Source organism: Patella vulgata, chromosome 5 (assembly GCF_932274485.2).
Source record: "Patella vulgata chromosome 5, xgPatVulg1.2, whole genome shotgun sequence".
Taxonomy (NCBI): Eukaryota; Metazoa; Mollusca; class Gastropoda; family Patellidae; genus Patella; species Patella vulgata.
The window spans coordinates 75,364,203-75,382,629 of NC_065883.2; the positions used below are offsets into that span (position 1 = coordinate 75,364,203).

Genomic DNA, 18,427 nt, shown 5'->3' on the forward strand with positions numbered 1-18,427 from the left:
ATCAATTTTCATCAGATCGTGGATTTTGTGATAGCTCCGATTGGGAGAAGGGATCTCCTGATTTTACAAAAACTAAGTTTGTGCAAAAACCGCTACTGGCATCACAATTAGAAGTGGATCACATCATGAAACTGAGTTGATGCAAAAAAATGCTACAGGTGTCAAAATTAGAAATAGAGTAGGTCTACATGCAAAAAACGCTACAGGTGTCAAAATTAGAAAATATGAAACTGAATTTATGAAAAATTCAAGATCACAAAACTGAATTTATGAAAACGAGTCACAATTAGAAATCACGAGCTGAATTTATGAATAAGCGTCACAATTATAAATTATGAAACTAAATTTATGAAAAAGAGTCACAATTAGAATCACGAAACTGAATTAATAAAAAAAGAGTCACAATTAGAATCACGAAACTGAATTAATAAAAAAAGAGTCACAATTAGAATCACGAAACTGAATTAATAAAAAAAGAGTCACAATTAGAATCACGGAACTGAAATTATGAAGAAGGATATTCCAACGTACCTTTAAATATATAATGGCATCTGTACCAAACCCTTCTAGAGAATTTAATATAATATCACCATGGAAATATCTGGCATATAATCTAGATAATGGCAGACCGTATCCATAACCAGCCTGTAATATAAAACAACATATATAATGAATAGAGATTAAACCTCCTATTCTTATTTCAGGGAGCCACAGTGGCTAAGTGGGTAAGACGCTGGCTCGCTAGCCTAGAGGTCGCATGTTTGATCCCCTGCATTGGCTGAGAAACTTCATCAAGATTTTCTGACATGGTTTCCCCTTGTCAGTGTTGCAGGACGGAGAGCCTGACAAGGACAGCTATCTAGTCGTTCATATGGGACAAAAAACTCAGGTCCCATATATACTTTGATGTGCATGTAAAAGATCCCTTGGCAGTTTGAATTTGATATAAGAGTAGGCCATAGCACACGTATGGCGTATGCCCATCTTCATTAGCCCAGTTGGAGCAGAACCTAAGTTTTCCATACCATCCAAACGACTAGACACTCTACTTATCAGGCATTCCATCCTTGGATCAAAGAGAGGGAGAGAGATGGAGTTTAACGTCTACGACACAAACCAGGTCATTTTCGGGACTAACACAGGGTTCAATTTTATTTCAAGATTTCGCTTGCATGTAGGGGTCTTTAGCAATGGAAGGAAACCGGAGGACCCGGAGAAAACCCAAGAGGTTGGACAGGCGACCCTACGTACAACCGGGGAATCAAAACCACGCCAGTTGACCCAATGACAGACTTTATGATAAGCGCACATGCTAACCAATCGACCATCCAACCCCCCATCTGGGATCAAACCCATGCCACTTTACCCAATGACATAAAGCGCAGGAAGTTGAAACCACGTCTCTTGCTTGTCCAGCTTGATATAAAATATTGTATGGTAACTTACTAAAGGTGCAGAGCCACTATTAGATCTACAAGGTTGTGGAGCTGTCGAGTACATATATTGAAACAATAAATCGGTTTTACTACGTGGTACACCACCTCCTTCATCTGATAACTACAAAAAATAAATACACACAACTATAATTATAGGTCATTTCGGGACTAACATATGGTTCAATAAGGGATCTTTAGCAGAGGGAGGAAACCAGAGAAAACCCATAAGGTTGGACAGGCGACCCTACTCCTTGTCATGTATAAGCGGGGAATCAAAACCACACCACTTGACCAATGACAGACCTTGTTATTTCGTGTGCATGTGTTAACCATTCGGCCACCCAATCCTCGCCCGAATAAGACATGCGAAGAAGATTGATTAACAAAAGTTAATACAGAGATCTTCGACCGCTTTACATATCATAACCTTCAACTTGGGTACGTCAAATTCCCTCAGAAAAATGAAATGAAATGAAATGGGGTTTAACGTCCTACTGTTCTGATCCTATGCTGGGCTAATGAAGACAGGCATACGCCATACAGTGTGCCATGAGGGAAATTTTGCCCGAGCAGCGGCACTATCGCCTACTCTTATATCGAATTCCAACTGCCAGGGGGTCTTTTATGTGCATCCCAATGTATACACGGGCCTTGGTTTTTTGTCCGAAGGACTAGACAGCTGTCCTTGTCAGGCCCTCCTTCCTGCATTACTGACAAGGGGGAACCACGCTGGAAAATCCGGATGAACTTTCTCGGCCAATGCAGCGATCGAACACCCGGCCTCCAAGCTAGCAAGCCAGCGTCTTACCCACTTAGCCACGTGACCCCCTTCCCTCAGAAAAAATGCCACTTGACTCAGTGACAGACCTTATGATCTAAACTGCATGTGTGAGACCTTCTAGAGCCTCCCCCCACTCCATCCCCCAACAACAACAAGACGACCTCTCTACCCCACACCCCACCAAGATACCAAGATTAACAAACCTTAATAGTGAGATCTTCAACACCTTTACAGATCATAACCTTTAACTTTGGTACTTCCGTTTCTTCTGAATGATGTTCAACAACAGCTCTCATAGCATTCTATAAAAATATAAACAACAACAAATCAACATCCATTCGACACAAACTAGGTCATTTTGGGACTAACATACGGTTCAAATTTTATTTGAATAATTCGCTTGTGCGTAGGGGTCTTTAGCAGTGGGAGGAAACTGGAGAAACTCACAGAGTTGAATATGCGACCGGAGAATCGAAATAATGTCAGCTGACTCAATGACAGACCTTATGATACAGCGTGCACATGTTAACCATTCGGTCCCCCACCCCTCAATAAGTACTTGTACATTTATCTTTTTTATAATAGATCAAGCTATCAAATTGCTTATAACTTTCGTTATCCCACTCATTCAAGGTATTAATGACTTAACACTATTAGAATCAAAGTTACCGTGTCTCAAAGCACCGACAAATCCAATTGCTTATCATTGAATATATGTGTACGGTATTCAAGACATTCACCCAATTAACATCTACACCACATTTAAACATTCTACCTCAATAATAACATCAAACAGACAGACAGTAATCTTACCTTGAAAAGTTCAAACAACATATGATAAAGATGTGACGGAACGTAGACTATCTCAACATTCTTTACTTTATTTCCTACAAATATATAATACATATCTTCACATCAAGTTACAAATATATAATACATATCTTCACATCAAGTTACAAATATATAATACATATCTTCACATCAAGTTACAAATACACACATAATTAGAGTACAGAGTCAATCAAGAGTATATAATAGTAGAGAGGCACAAGATAACCATATAGTCCGGCAGACCTATGACTGAACCTGGAAATTGTATACAAAGTTTTTTTTATGATTGATTTTAGTAGCCTAGGTTGTCCTTGTTCAGAATCTGCCGGGTGAACCTCGGTCACCCTTGTGCGTTTTGAGAAATTCAAGATGGCGTCCAAGACGGCCGCCACATCAAATAATCCCCTATAGCTCCAATAGTATTTATTCTAGGATGATAATTTTGGTGTCTAACCGTATGTTTCTGGGGTCAAGGAATACACTGAAATCATTTATTATGTTGTGGGGTGATTAGATGATATTAAAATCAAACATGCCAGACAATATGACCCTTTAACTCGTTATCGGCGGTTGGGGGCGATTATTTCACCGAACCGAACTAAATCTAGATACAAACTATATATTTCTGGACATAGGACAACACCAAATACAGCCCTATCAGGGGCTCCGGGGCCACATGGGTCGGTCCTGAAAATGGAGAAACAAGCTGATTGTTGAACATTTAAAAAAAACTATTTCTAACCGCAAAACAGGAACATAACTTCCACAAAACTAGGTAATATCCAGTTTAATACTTTAGTCGTGTTTCTGGCTGCAACCTGTGACGGCACAAGCGCAAAATATCGTATATTCTAAGTCATCCCTAGTGCAGCTACAAGCACACTTGCTACATGAGCTGTCACTACTGCATCCACATCTGATGAAGGTATCAGGCATCTAAAACTGGAAATGTATCGACATCATCCCCACCTAAACCATGTAGTCTAGCTCCAACGAATGATGCATTTGCAGTGAACATAAAAATATGACATCACTAAGCTATTGAGTGGCGTTCACTGGAAGATCGGAATCCGTCGGAACTTGATCCGGAACTGTATTGCTGGGAGAAGGACACTAAATTGAAAACATCACAACCGGTAAACTTGGTCCGGAGTCTGCCATGTGGCTCATCAGATGTGGCTGCAATAGTGACGGCTCATGTAGTACGTGTGCTTGTAGCTGCACTAGGGAGGGCTTAGAATATACAATATTTTGCGCTTGTGCTGTCACAGGTTGCAGCCAGAAACACGACTAAAGTATTTAAAGGAGCTAAATCGCTAATATTTGGGACCTAGAAATTGACAAAAGTGGGTCGCAACTCATATAATACTGTCATATGAATGTATATAAACTGATTTACATTAAATCGTTTCCATTTTTACTCTAATTTCAAATCAGTTATGTTCCGTGAAATAAGCCAGCAGTCTCAATCGAGTGCAAATTCCTAGCGTCTGGTTATTCTAGTCAACATACACCGTTTGGTTTGCTGCAATATCTCTAGCCTCGTTCCTCTAGTCTCTTGCTAGAACGGGGGCTGAAATGCATTATGATACACGATTCGTGTACCAATGGTAAAATATTTATTTTGTCTTAAATATTGGATATCAGAAGCCCACCCTTTTCCGGTAAGATCCCAGCATCAATGTTGTTTTAAATTGACAAATAATTCGTGTTTTAAATGTTGAAGATTTTGGATGATATTGAGTTAGAGACTTAGCTCCTTTAACTGGATATTACCTAGTTTTGTGGAAGTTATGTTCCTGTTTTGCGGGTAGAATTTGTTTTTTTAAACTTTCAACAATCAGCTTGTGTCTCCCTTTTCCGGACCGACCCATGTGGCCCTGAATGCCCTGATAGGGATGTATGTGGTGTTATCCTATCACTCATACGCTCTTATGTCCAGAAATATATAGTTTATCTCCTGATATAGTTTGGTTCGGTGAAATAATTGCCCCCAACCACCGCTAACTAGTGAAAGGGCTACATTGTCTGGCATGTTTGGTTTTAATATCATCTACTCACTCCACAACATAATACATGATTTCAGTGTATTCCTTGACCCCAAAAACATACGGTTAGACACCAAAATTATCATCCTAGAATAAATACTATGGGAGCTATAGGGGATTATTTGATGTGGCGGCCGTCTTGGACGCCATCTTGAATTTCTCAAAACGCTCAAGGGTGACCAAGGTTCACCCGGCAGATTCTGAAAGAGGACACCATAAGCTACTAAAATCAATCATAAAAAAAACTTTGTTTATAGTTTCCAGGTTCACTCGAAAAATTGGGTTTGGCGACCGGACTAATATGGAGACTGGATACGTTGAAATTATTTAATGTTAGAAACTATTGAGGTATAGAAGTTTTATAAATAATCTCTGGTTATATACCAAGATGACCTAGTGTCTGGTTATAGTGAAATATGGCTTTGATGAAATCACAATTCCAAGATGGCTGCAATGACATAATAATTCTAATATGGCTGCGACATCACAATTTCAAGATGGCTGCAATGATGTCACAATTCCAATATGGCCACTATGAAATAAAAATTCCAAGTTTGCTATGATGTAATACTCGGTTTCTAGTCTATAGAACATTAGTCCTTGTTTTTTTTATTATTGAAATATAAAAACATTATAATTTATTTCTAGATACCTGGTGTTTTACAGATGATTTCTATTTCTGGACACATTAAATAATATTGTTCACATAAAAACCTTGCATTCTCAAATGCATCTGAAATATAATTATTGTTTAAATAGGATAATTATATAAAGCTACATTCTGCTGAGGAAAGGAAAAAAAAAATAAAAGAATTATATGAAACAAAATAAATGAAGAAGGATATAAGCTATACAGTGTGCTATCTGAGAACATTTGTCAGAACAGTGGCTTTTCTGCCTACTTTTAAAGATGCATAATTCAAGAACTAAATGTTCCTAAAGCAGATCGTTCGTTTGGCCTCAAATGTTTTATATAAATTATTAATTAGACCATTATTTACATGCCAGGCCCAAAATCAACTCTCTCGAACTTCGGATGGCCTACTCTTATTTCAAATTCCTACTATCAAGGGATCTATAACATACATGCCAATGTATACATTAGACCTTGCTCTTTTCGTCCCAACTAAACAACTATACGCTCCCTCCCTCAGTCAGGCCCTTTGTTATGCACAACTGACATAGTGATACCACGCCGAAAAATCCTGAGGATCTATCTCCGCAAACACCAAGAGACCTCTTGTTTAGCAAGCCAGCGTCTTACTCGCTGAGCCACACTGTTCTCAATCTATCAGAAACATGTGTTTTTGGTATGATAAAGTATGTGAGAGTTACCTACCTTGAACAACATGTAAAACATTACAACCTGGATCTATAGAACCAATATGTCGTGGATGATTTCCTAACTCACTATCACTACCAAATAATAAAGCTGTAATAAACAACAACATAGACTATAACAATCACCACTAAATGATAAACAACAACTCATTAGTAAGTTGCTGTGTATCTAGGCCTTAAATGGAGTACCGTCACAAAATCACAATGTCAAATTTTTTTTTATCCTATCCAAATGACTTATTTGTTGGAACCCCTTGTGCTGCACCATTGACAGGGGGAAACAACGCTGGAAAATCCTGATGAACTTTTTCGGCCAACAACAGGAGAGAACCCAAGATCTCCTGGTTAGTGAGCCAGCATCCTACTAGCTGGGCCACTGCAGCTCCCAAATTTAAGAACAACCACAGGTTAAACAGGGGTCTAAATGATTTTTAGTCCAACACAATACTTCATAAGAGAAGTAGGGAGAGAGAGAGAGAGAGAGAGAGAGAGAGAGGAATATCAAGTTTAATAAAAGAAATGTTTATAAAATATTTACTTACTGTGTTGGTTAATCAACATTCGTATACTAATACGGGACATATAGAATCTATCTAGGAAATATTGTATACGATTCTCTGTATTAACATCTATACCATGGGTCTCCTTTAACTCTAATATACCCTATAAATAATACAATATAAGCTATCAAACAGAGTTATCTCTAGTCTACCCTATAAATAATACAATATAAACTATTAGTACTACTCAACAATCAAACAGAGTTATCTCCTTTAACTCGAGTATACAATATAAATAATACAATATAACTTTTAAAGCTATGAGCGAAATATTCCCAGGACAGCGGCGCTACAGTCTACTCTTACATTAAATTCCAACTGCCAAGAGATTTTATAACTCTAGTAGTACACCCTATAAATAATACCATATAAGTTTCAAATCTACGAGGGAAATCTTGCCCCGACAGGGCCGCTACGGCCTACTCTTATATCAAATTCCAACCGCCAAGGGATTTTTAACGTGCATGCCAATGTATACACAAGACCTTGTTTTTTGTACGGTCCGAAGACTAGACAGCTGTCCTCGTCAGGCGCTACGTCCTGTATCACTGACAAGGGGAAACCGCGTCGGAAAATCCGAATGAACTTTCTCGGCCAATGCAGGGATCGAACACGCGAGCTCCAAGCTAGTGAACCAGCGTTTTATCCAATTACCCAATTAGTTTTTCTATTTCCCTCAATAATAAATAAATAATAAGACAAACCTGTGCCATTGTTTCTACTACATTCGTGTGACGATTTCGTATATTAACTAATTTATCTGTAAAACTGAAAGTAAAACAAATATATTTGAAAGCTTGATTCATCTTTTGCATTTTTGCTAAAATAACAAATTCTCACAGCTTAAAGATACATTATGTAAGATTTAGATAAAAAACTAGCCATTCTTGCTATAATAGTTTGAAAGTAGATGATGTAAAATGAATAATTTGAAAATTTCATTCAAATTACTCTATTGCAAGCGAAGATATTAGCCTTTGAAGGTTTGACAGACGTGTGCAATAATTTCAACCACCGTACTGGTTGATCGAAGCTAAGTCTCGGTCCTCCATTTTTGATTAAATCAAAGTATCGCTGAACCATTCTAATCTATTTAATATCGGAGAAATCTGATGCCATCGAGAGTTGATTAAGGCCTGGATCAGTTAATTAATGTCTAATTAATACTTTAGAAAACATTTCATGCATGTTTAATATGTGCTAAATATGTACTCAGATTGATTATTTAACATTTAATTAAGAAAACAAAATCAAAATACCAAAGCTAGATATTCTTCCGTTATGCTAGAGCATCATAGATTGATGAAAATGCACTATAGTAAAATACAATGACTTGAAAGGACATGACATGTACCTGAAGCAACGACTGAGTTTTACAACATCTTGATGTTGTAAGATTACTTTACAATTCCCAAACTTATAGCTACAATATCTACAGACACCTGAACACAGAAGTGTCCAATCAGAGGTTGTGACAATAGCTACCTCCACGGAAACCTTGACATTGAACGAACCTTGAACTTTGCAATTCGATTATCACAGGTAGACAATTTAGCTTGAAAGCACGAATCCTGGTAATCACGATGATCGAGGAATCTGATAGGCTCCCATGCTGGGTGAATACCCAATCAAAATTAATCCCAAAATATGCAGGGTATTATGTGACGGAAGATGTACTAGTGAAAGCGAGATGAAGCTTTCTATTGAAGATGAGGGATGGAGAGAATTTTGCCAAGACACCAGTTTTTCTTGTATAGGCTAGAAATATAATAACTACTTACTGTGGTAGATGAGATATTTCATCACCACTTTCAAATTGTAACAACTCTTGAAAACTCTGTTCATACCTGTAATTATATAAAACATGGGATAAATATCAAAAATACACAATTATAACTTATTTTATATATAAAAACATTTTAAACCAAATATTATTCAAATCCAACAATAATAACATAACCTTAATTAATTAAAGATATATTATGGCAGATTAGATAAAGAGCTGACAGTTCTCGCTATAATAGTTAAAAACTAGATAATGTAAAGGTAATTTGTTGAAAATTTCAGTCAAATTGGTCCACTATGAACCGAGATATCAGCTTTGTACATTTTCGCCTAGCCTCGTTCATCATTACTAAAGTTAGTACGTTAAAAAGCATAGTCTCGATTATCCATTGTTTTGATTTAATTATCAATGAGCGTTTGCAGCATATAGGATTCTAATCCAGTCGATATCGAAGGCTAGCCTTGACATCGAGAGTTGATTATGGTCTGGATAAGTTAATTAATGTCTAATTAATAATTTAGATAAGATTTCAGGCCTAAAGAAAGACCTGTGATAGGCAGATCTAGCTCTTGCATAATGCATGTTTAAATGACAACAACAGCCTGAACCTTAAAATGCCTATTGTAAATGTAAAAATATTTTCTGGCTTCACAGATTACATAAACTATTATTTAGACACTTCTTCACAAGACAAGCCTATAATCAACTTAGACCATCGGATGGCTCAGATTAAAACAGATAACGGTACAATGGATGGATAATCAAGACTTTGTCTCGATTGTCAAGTACCGTTGCTATGATAATAAACAATCTATAAATTAAATTTTCAGTGTAATCTGTTTGGTTTTTCGTACCATCCAAACAAACAGACACTGTTCCTTGCCAGGAACATTTCTCTCTCTCTCCCTTGGATTGAAGACCATCTAGTTAAACCTAAGTATGTTATTGTATTTCCCATTTAGTAGTCTATAAAACTATTTGATATTTAAATATGTCCTTGGACTGAAGGCCAAAGAGTAAAACCTATTATGCTGTTAACCCATATTCAACAACCAGTGCAATTTAAAAAAAAGGTCAATCAGATCACACCACTAACCTAAATATTAAATATCACATTCACAGAGCTCTCAGAGAGAAACACAACCCAAGGTTTGGTGAAATAATATCTGGCACCGAGTTCACAAAGACTTAAGTTAAGAATTTACTCAAAATTGTTCGTCCTATTTTAACTAAAATATAGCCTGTTTTGATTGGGATTTAGTAATTGAACATATTAACACAAGGTACAATTTTATGGATACATCCGTAAAATTGAACCTTGTGTTAAACCATAGTCCTTTATAAAACTTTTGTTGTTTTAATGTACCAAATACATCAATAAGAAACTATGTGCAAAGATTTGTGTTTCTGTATCAAAGATATTTCTCATGAACAGTGATTGAAAGTTGAGTAAATTCTTAACTTAAAGTAGCTAAGTCTCTAACTCAATATCATCCAAAATCTTCGACATTGAAAACACGATTTATTTGTCGGTTTAAATCAACATTGATGTTGTGATTCTAACGGGAAAAGATAGCCAAAGACAAAATAAACATTTTACAATTGGTACACGAATCGTGTACCATAATACGTTTCAGCGCTATGTGTAATAAGGGACTCGAAAAACGAGCCTAGGCATATTCCACAAGTTATGTCAAACGGTGATGCTATATTCTTATCTGGAGAGCATGCCCAATAAATACTATCGGCGTAGAGTACAATAACCAGACGCTAGAGATTGAAATTCGATTGAGAATACTGGCGTATTTCGCCGAACCTAACTGATTACAGTAAAAACAGAAACGATTGAATGTAAATCAATTTATATACATTCATATTACATTATTGTATGCGTTGCGACCCATTTGTGTCAATTTCTAGGTCCCAAATATTAGCGACTTAGCTCCTTTAAGTCTGTGAATGCTTTGTGAACTTGGGGCCAGGACTACCTATGGTTATGTGTTAACTATAAACTATAAAAAAATAAAACCGAAAAGGATCTGTGTTTTAAAGGTCACCGGAAAAGCATCAATTTTTTTTTAAATAATGCAAGTAATTATGTCAACATATCCTTTCCATAAGTATAACCCGAGCCCGAACGTCAATAATACCTGCAACAGGTAAATTTCAACATTAGTAATTTCCGCCGTTCTCCGTCGGTAGTCGGAACTTTCCGTTAATAAGCAATCCGTGACGTCATTTTAGTCCTTCTGCACATAGAAATATAGACAAGAATATGAGCAGAAGGACTAAAATGACGTCAAATTTACGGAAAGTTACGACTACCCACGGAGAATGGCGGAAATTGCTAACGTTGAAATTTACCTGTTGCAGGTAATATTGACATTCGGGTTCGTGTTATACTTATGGAAAGGATATGTTGACATAATTACTTGCATTATTTAAAAAAATTATGAACCTTTTCCGGTGACCTTTAATCAATTAGTAATTTTCTCAATTTTTATCAACAAGAATTTCAACTTGGTGACATAAAAAATGTCTGATTTTGATAATGTCTATGATACATGTAGCTACAGTAGCAATTTGCCTTGACAATAATCCAAATATATTGTCAGCAGAAACATCTGAGATGTTTTTATGTATGTACAGAGTTACGTACAAATAATTCAAAGGGTTTGTACAGAGTTTCATAAAGATATCTTTAACGGTTGAAGAGTTACATAGAGATATCTTTAATGGTTTACGAGATATGCTCCATTAACGCGACCCCTGCAAATATTTTGCGTTTGGGAGCATTGTGTGACACAATAGTTCATAGTACTGCATAATATTATACATACAAAACCACCTAGTAAGAAAATATTTGGGAAAAAAAAGATTCATACTTCACAATATCGAACAAATCACGCATACAGGGGCAGATCCCCCAACACGCCCCTCTGGATCCGCCCCTGGCATCAAGACTTTAAATAATCTCTTGTTATTTGATCAGTAATGAAAAAAACAAATTTTTTTTAAAAAAAAAACCAAAAAAAATCAAATGCATCATGTGCTTCAGAAGAAGGATTATTAATCCATATGTACTGGGGTTAAAAAGAATTTCGAGCCCAAAAATCCTTCTAGAAAATTGAATTAACAGGCAGTAATGTTTTTTTTTTTACAATGTATTAAATATTAAATAAAAAGAGGTGAATAAATGTGTAGTCTGCTAGTATCTTCTTGAAAGGGTCATTAGGTAAGATTAGATAAAGAGCTAACAGTTCTGGCTATAATAGTTAAAAAAAAAGATATTGAAAAAAGAATATGCTGAAAATTTCAGTCAAATTACTTCCCTCTGAACCAAGATATTAGCGATTCAATTTTAGGCTAGCCTTGTTCGTCATTACTAACGTTGGTTGGTACAATAATAAATAAAGTCTTGATTATCCATTTTACATTAAATTATCCATCACAAAATGTATTCAAATCCACAATATATCGCAGGCTAACGATGGAATCGAGAGTTGATTATGGTCTGGGTAAGTTATGGTTCAATTTTATTTCAATAATTCACTTGCGCGTACAGGTCTTTAGCAGTGGGAGGAAACCGGAGGACCCAAAGAAAACCCACACTCCTAGTCAAATACAACCGGGGAATCAAAACCACGCCAGTTGACTCAATGACAGACCTTATGATACAGCGTGCACATGCTAGCCATTCGGCCATCCAACCCCCTAAATATCATAACAAAACAGAACACAGTTGAACTGGTTCCAAATGGATATCGTTTATTTATAGAACAATTGAATTGGTTCCAACTAGGTATACAGTTTGTCTTTAAAGTTCACCAGAAGCCTCTATACAGAAAGTGATAAAATATGATTCCTGCCAGTGTAAAGTCTCGGAATGTCAATTAAAGATGCATTATGTAAGATTTAAAGACTTTGTCATTCTTACTATCATGTTAAAAGATTGGTTGCCAGGCAACGAAACGTACACCCACACCAGCTAAGTTGCCCTGGCAGCGAAAAAGGGTTGTCACATAGTTTTTTTTTTCTTTTGTCGGTAATGAAAATATTTACACTAAAATCTTATTAAGTAAGAGTAACAACTCATTAAGTCACATAGTTTTTTTTTTCTTTTGTCGGTAATGAAAACATTTACATGTACACTAAAATCTTATTAAGTAAGAGTAACAACTCATTAAGTAATTATCTTTAGGCCTGAAATGTTTTCTAAACTATTAATTAGACATTAATTAACTTATCCAGGCCATAATCAACTCTCGATGGCATCAGATTTTTCCGATATCAAATAGATTATAACAGTTCAGCCATATTTTGATTTACCGGTAAGCTAAAAATGGAGGAGCGAGACATAGCTTCGAACAACCAGTGCAGTGGTCGAAATCATTGCATACGTCTTATCAAACCTTCAAAGGCTAATATCTTCGCTCGCAATAGAGTAATTTGAAGGAAATTTTAAAATTATTTATGTTAGATTATCTATTTTCAAACTTACTATTATAGCAAGAATGGCTAGCTCTTTATCTAAATCTTACATAATGTATCTTTAATTAGCCTTTCAATGTCAGCAGTATGTGAGAATCAATATAGATGTACCTGTATTTGCTAATTAAATTCTCGGAAAAAATATTTCCTTGCTGAGAATACTGATAACATGGATCTTAATTTAAATTCTGGTCTTTATTCATCCAACTATCCCATTATTTTCAGCAAGACGATCATTTTTTTTTTTTTCCAAGAATAAATTCTAATTTAATTACATGTATATTATTACTGACAGTATCTGATCTTTTTTTTTTCATCCAACAGAAAATATGGTATCTCATTCTTCAATATGACTATTTTAATATATTGTTTTTTTAAAAATGAATTCTGTTGTTGTTTTTTTTTTTATATCTAAGCTTACATATAATTTAAAAGACATATTTTATCTATTAAATCAAACTATATGCCTATATAGTATAGGGTTGTACATAATATTGATTAGTTAACTATGGAAGCCTATAACTACCATTTGTAATTTCTACTTTTCGCCCCTTCAAAACCTGAAAGTCACAAAGTTGAAAAGTTGAAATTATGACAAAATGCGAGGCGACAGCACTAAATCGACTTGAAATTAAGAAATAATACACCGCAATAATAGCGCAGCTCATTTGAATACATGTAATTTGCGTTAACAAAACAGTCTGCGTTATAAAGTCTAGTATTACTGACTAAAATAAAAAAATAAATATAACCAAGTCGAAAGTCGAAAAGACGGTATACAAGCCAAAATGCAAATCGAAAAATTAGAAAAAAAAACAGGGGGTGCTATTATCGCAGTGTGTTATTTTTTAATTTCCTATTTTCGAGTCGATTTTGGCTTGTATAGCGTGCTGTCGCCTCAAATGTTCGACTTTAGCATTCTGAAGGGGCAAAAAGTAGAAATTACGAATTGTAGTTATAGGCTTCCATAGTTAACAGTGCATAACAGGATCTTGTGTGTATTACATCATCTTAATGTGAGGTAACAAAGTACAAGCACGTAAACATAGTATATCATTAAAAAGATCTTTATTAAAGCACACAGCCTAGAGCTATCTAATTATATAATATGAATGATTTATTATAACAGGATCTTGTGTATTGCATCATCCAGTGGGGTTAACATACAGTCAAGCACGTAGACATATACTATAATAATGAAATCATGAGTAAGTCAGAAGTGATTAATATACAGATATGATAGCTGGTAGTAGATTGCCTTTCAATGATTCATCATACTGAGAGAGAGGGTTTAATGTCCACTAGACACAAACTAGGTTATTTCGGTGGGACTAACATATGGTTAAATTTGCCGTGGGAGGAAACCAGGGGACCTGGAGAAAACCCACTAGGTTGGGCAGACGACCCTACTCTTTGTAACATACAAGCAAGAAATCGAAACCACAAAACTTGACTCAATGACAGACCTTATGATATAAAGCAGATACATTAAACTATTCTGCCTTCCACCCCACCCACCCACAAACAATAATTAAATGAGGACTGGGGAGAGAGAGAGAGAGGGAGGGCTTAACACCACTGGACACAAACTAGGTCATTTTGGGACTTAAACATGGTTCAATTTTATTTCAATAATTTGCTTGCGCATGGGAATCTTTAGCAGTGGGAGGACTTGGAGAAAACCCACGAGGTTGGACAGACAACCCTACTCCTTGTTACATACAAGCAGGAAATCAAAACCATGCAACTTGACTTAAAGTAGCTAAGTCTCTAACTCAATATCATCAAAAATCTTCAACATTGAAAACACGAATTATTTGTCAATTGAAATCAACATTAGTCTTGTGATCTTACTTACAGGGAATAGATGGGCTTCTGATATCCAATATTCAAGACAAAATAAACATTTTACCATTGGTACACGAATCGTGTACCATAATGTGTTTCAGCACCATCTGGAAGAAGAGACTCAAAGAACGCGGCTAGACATATTCCACAAATCATGCCAAATGGTGACGCTATATTCTTATCTGGAGAGCATGCGCAATAAATATCATCGGTGTAGACTGGAATAACCAGACGCTAAAGATTGCCATTCAATTGAGACTTCTGGGGTATTTCGCCGAACATAACTTATTAGAAATTACAGTAAAAACAGCAACGGTTGAATGTAAATCAATTTATATACATTCACATTACATTGTTATATGTCTTGCGACCCATTTGTGTCAATTTCTAGGTCCCAAATATTAGCGATTTAGCTCCTTTAATGACAGACCTTATAATAAGCCCCCCCCCCCCCCACCACGACCATAAGAATAATTAGATGAAGACAGATAGAAGATTGCCTTCTATTGATTCTAGAATAAAAGTTTATAATGATGGACAGTATAATGTCTCAATCAATAATTGTACATTAGTAAATATCTCGATGATCAATCACATGCCATTATACACGTACACCAGTCTATTGATGTACATACAGTCATAGACTGTTATATGGTCACTTGATATTATGTCAAGGCCGTGAAAATCATCAATTGATATCCCTTTATTAAGATAGGCCTACATTGATGTAGAAAGTTCCTGTGTGTCACTATAATGGGTCTGATTTAATCAAAATGAAAAATGAAATGAAATGGGGTTTAACGTCCTACTGTTCTGCTCCGAACTGGGCTAATGAAGACGGGCATACGCCAAGCAGTGTGCTATGAGGGAAATTTTGCCCGGACAGCGGCACTACGGCCTACTCTTACATCGAATTCCAACTGTCAAGGGATCTTTTACGTGCACGCCAATGTGTACACGGGACCTCGGTTTTTCGTCTCATCCGAATGACTAGACAGCTGTCCTTGTCAGGCCCTCCATCCTGCATCACTGACAAGGGGAAACCACGCCGGAAAATGATTTAATCAAAAGTAGCAATATTCTTTTAATGATATCTAGAGCCACGGTTAACTATTCATAACAAAACAGAACACACGGTATATATGGGTATAACTACTTCTCTATTATTTAATAACCACGTTTCGTAACACATACAGGTGTTATTAAATAACAGAGAAGGATATACGGTGTGTTCCCACTATGCCAGCAGACTGTTCGATTCTTTAATTGATTTTAAAACTATACTCTGTTTAAAAGTAGTCACACAAGAACTGTTCACTAGTATTCAGCGTTAATGAGCTCTTAATAAAATTTATTAACCAACTAATTAATGACAGTTCATGCCGGCGTTATGCCTTCAAACATGAATTAAAGGGCACTTTAAGTGTAAATCAGTATGGAACAAATATGTCCTATTTAGTAGGGCTGTAAAATGAGTGTTATGTTGTAGGGCATTTAATTATAAATTATATAATGCTATTTAATAAAAGTTAAATGTGTAAATTGTAATGCATTTTTATATGTGTAAATTATTTAATGTTATTTAAATATGTTGTTAAATATGTTAAAATCAATACATTTTTATATGTGTAAATTATTTAATAAAAGTTAAATTTGTTAAAATCAGTACATTTTTATTCTTAAAAAAGATATGGACTATACATGTAGTTTAAGTTTACAACACCATTGTTCTAGGATTAACTCTGGATTAGCATCAAAATTTGACATCAAAGCCTGCCGGCAAAGTGGAAACACCCCGGATATAACTTGTGTTGTTTTGTTCTGAATAGCAATATTGTTATCAAACATACATTATGACATCACATTAATAATGATGTCATTGTATTAATCGTATTAAACATACAGGTGTTTCTTTAGGCCTAAAATGATATCTAAATTATTAATTAGACTGAAATTTTCAACAAATTGCCTTTACATTATCTAGTTTTTAACTATTATAGTGAGCTACTGCCAGCTCTTTATCTAATCTCCCATAATGTATCTTTAAATTAAAATACAGATACTATCCACCTGCACATGCGTTTCAATGTAACACGTCCTATTGTTCTGCTCCAACTGGGTTAATGAAAATGGAAAGTCTTTTTTAAGACTATGAACACATGTTATTCCAACTGCTTCTACCCAAGGTGATATTCCAGACATAGGGGAGAGAGAGAGAGAGAAATGGGGTTTAACATCCACTCGACACAAACTAGGTCATTTCGGGACTAACGTATGGTTTAATTCTATTTCCATAATTCGGTGTCTTTTGCAGTGGGAGGAAACCGGAGGACTCAGAGAAAATCCATGAGGTCGGACCGGCCACCCCACTCCTTGTCGCATACAATCGAGGAATCGAAACCACGCCAGTTGACTCAATGACAGATCTTATGATACAGAGTGCATGTGTTAACCATTCAGCCATTCACTACTCAAAAAAGCTGCATAGTTCATACAGTGATGGAGAGAGAAATGGGGTTTAACATCCACTTGACACAATCAAGGTCATTTCAGGACTAACACTTGGTACAATTATTTCAATCATTCATATGGGTCTTTAGCAGTGGGAGAAAACTTGAGGACTCTACTCCTTCTCGTCACTTACAGGTGAGGAATCGAAACAACGCCTTTCAATGACAGGCCTTATGGGCTAAAACACGCACAAAAGATCATTCAGACACCCGACCCATCTAGAGATTGGTGAACCAACGCTGTAATTTCTAGTACCATAGTAACAGATTTTTAATTGCTGCCAAAAAAGGTTATAAGACAGTTAGTTACCTTATTCCCCAATGTGAAGAAATGAAATGGGGTTTAATGTCCTACTGTTCTGCTCCGAACTGGGTAAATGAAGATGGGCACACACCATACAGTGTGCTATGAGGGATATTTTGCCCAGGCAGCGGCACTATGGCCTACTCTTATATCGAATTCCAACTTCCTGGGCAATGCATACACAGGTCCTCAGTTTTTTGTCCCATCCAAACGACTAGACAGCTGTCCTTGTCAAGGCCTCTATCCTGCACCACTGACATGGAGAAACCATGCCGGTAAATCACAATGAACTTTCTCGGCCAATATATGTTGGGGGTTGGATGGCCGAATGTTTAGCATGTGCGCGCTGTATCATAAGGCCTGTCATTGAGTCAACTGGCGTGGTTTCGAATCCCCGGTTGTACGTGACAAGGAGTAGGGTCGTCTGTCCAACTTCGTGGGTTTTCTCCGGGTCCTCCAGTTTTCTCCCACTGCTAAAGACTCCTACGCTC

General features: G+C 36.2%; 1 protein-coding gene across 4 annotated transcripts in view; it reads right to left on the reverse strand.

Moving 5' to 3' along the window:
• Window positions 1-18,427, reverse strand: part of LOC126822379 (pyruvate dehydrogenase (acetyl-transferring) kinase, mitochondrial) — a 61,245-nt gene that overhangs the window by 5,416 nt on the left and 37,402 nt on the right. For all 4 annotated transcript variants that reach the window (XM_050551263.2, XM_050551262.2, XM_056100833.1 and 1 more), the window contains 9 exons: window positions 8,779-8,844; window positions 7,702-7,765; window positions 6,980-7,100; window positions 6,436-6,528; window positions 5,749-5,829; window positions 3,031-3,104; window positions 2,421-2,519; window positions 1,447-1,557; window positions 532-645 (listed from right to left, as the gene is read on the reverse strand). In XM_050551263.2, coding sequence (XP_050407220.1) covers window positions 532-645; window positions 1,447-1,557; window positions 2,421-2,519; window positions 3,031-3,104; window positions 5,749-5,829; window positions 6,436-6,528; window positions 6,980-7,100; window positions 7,702-7,765; window positions 8,779-8,844 — 823 coding nt within the window. The remainder of the gene's footprint in view (window positions 1-531; window positions 646-1,446; window positions 1,558-2,420; window positions 2,520-3,030; window positions 3,105-5,748; window positions 5,830-6,435; window positions 6,529-6,979; window positions 7,101-7,701; window positions 7,766-8,778; window positions 8,845-18,427) is intronic.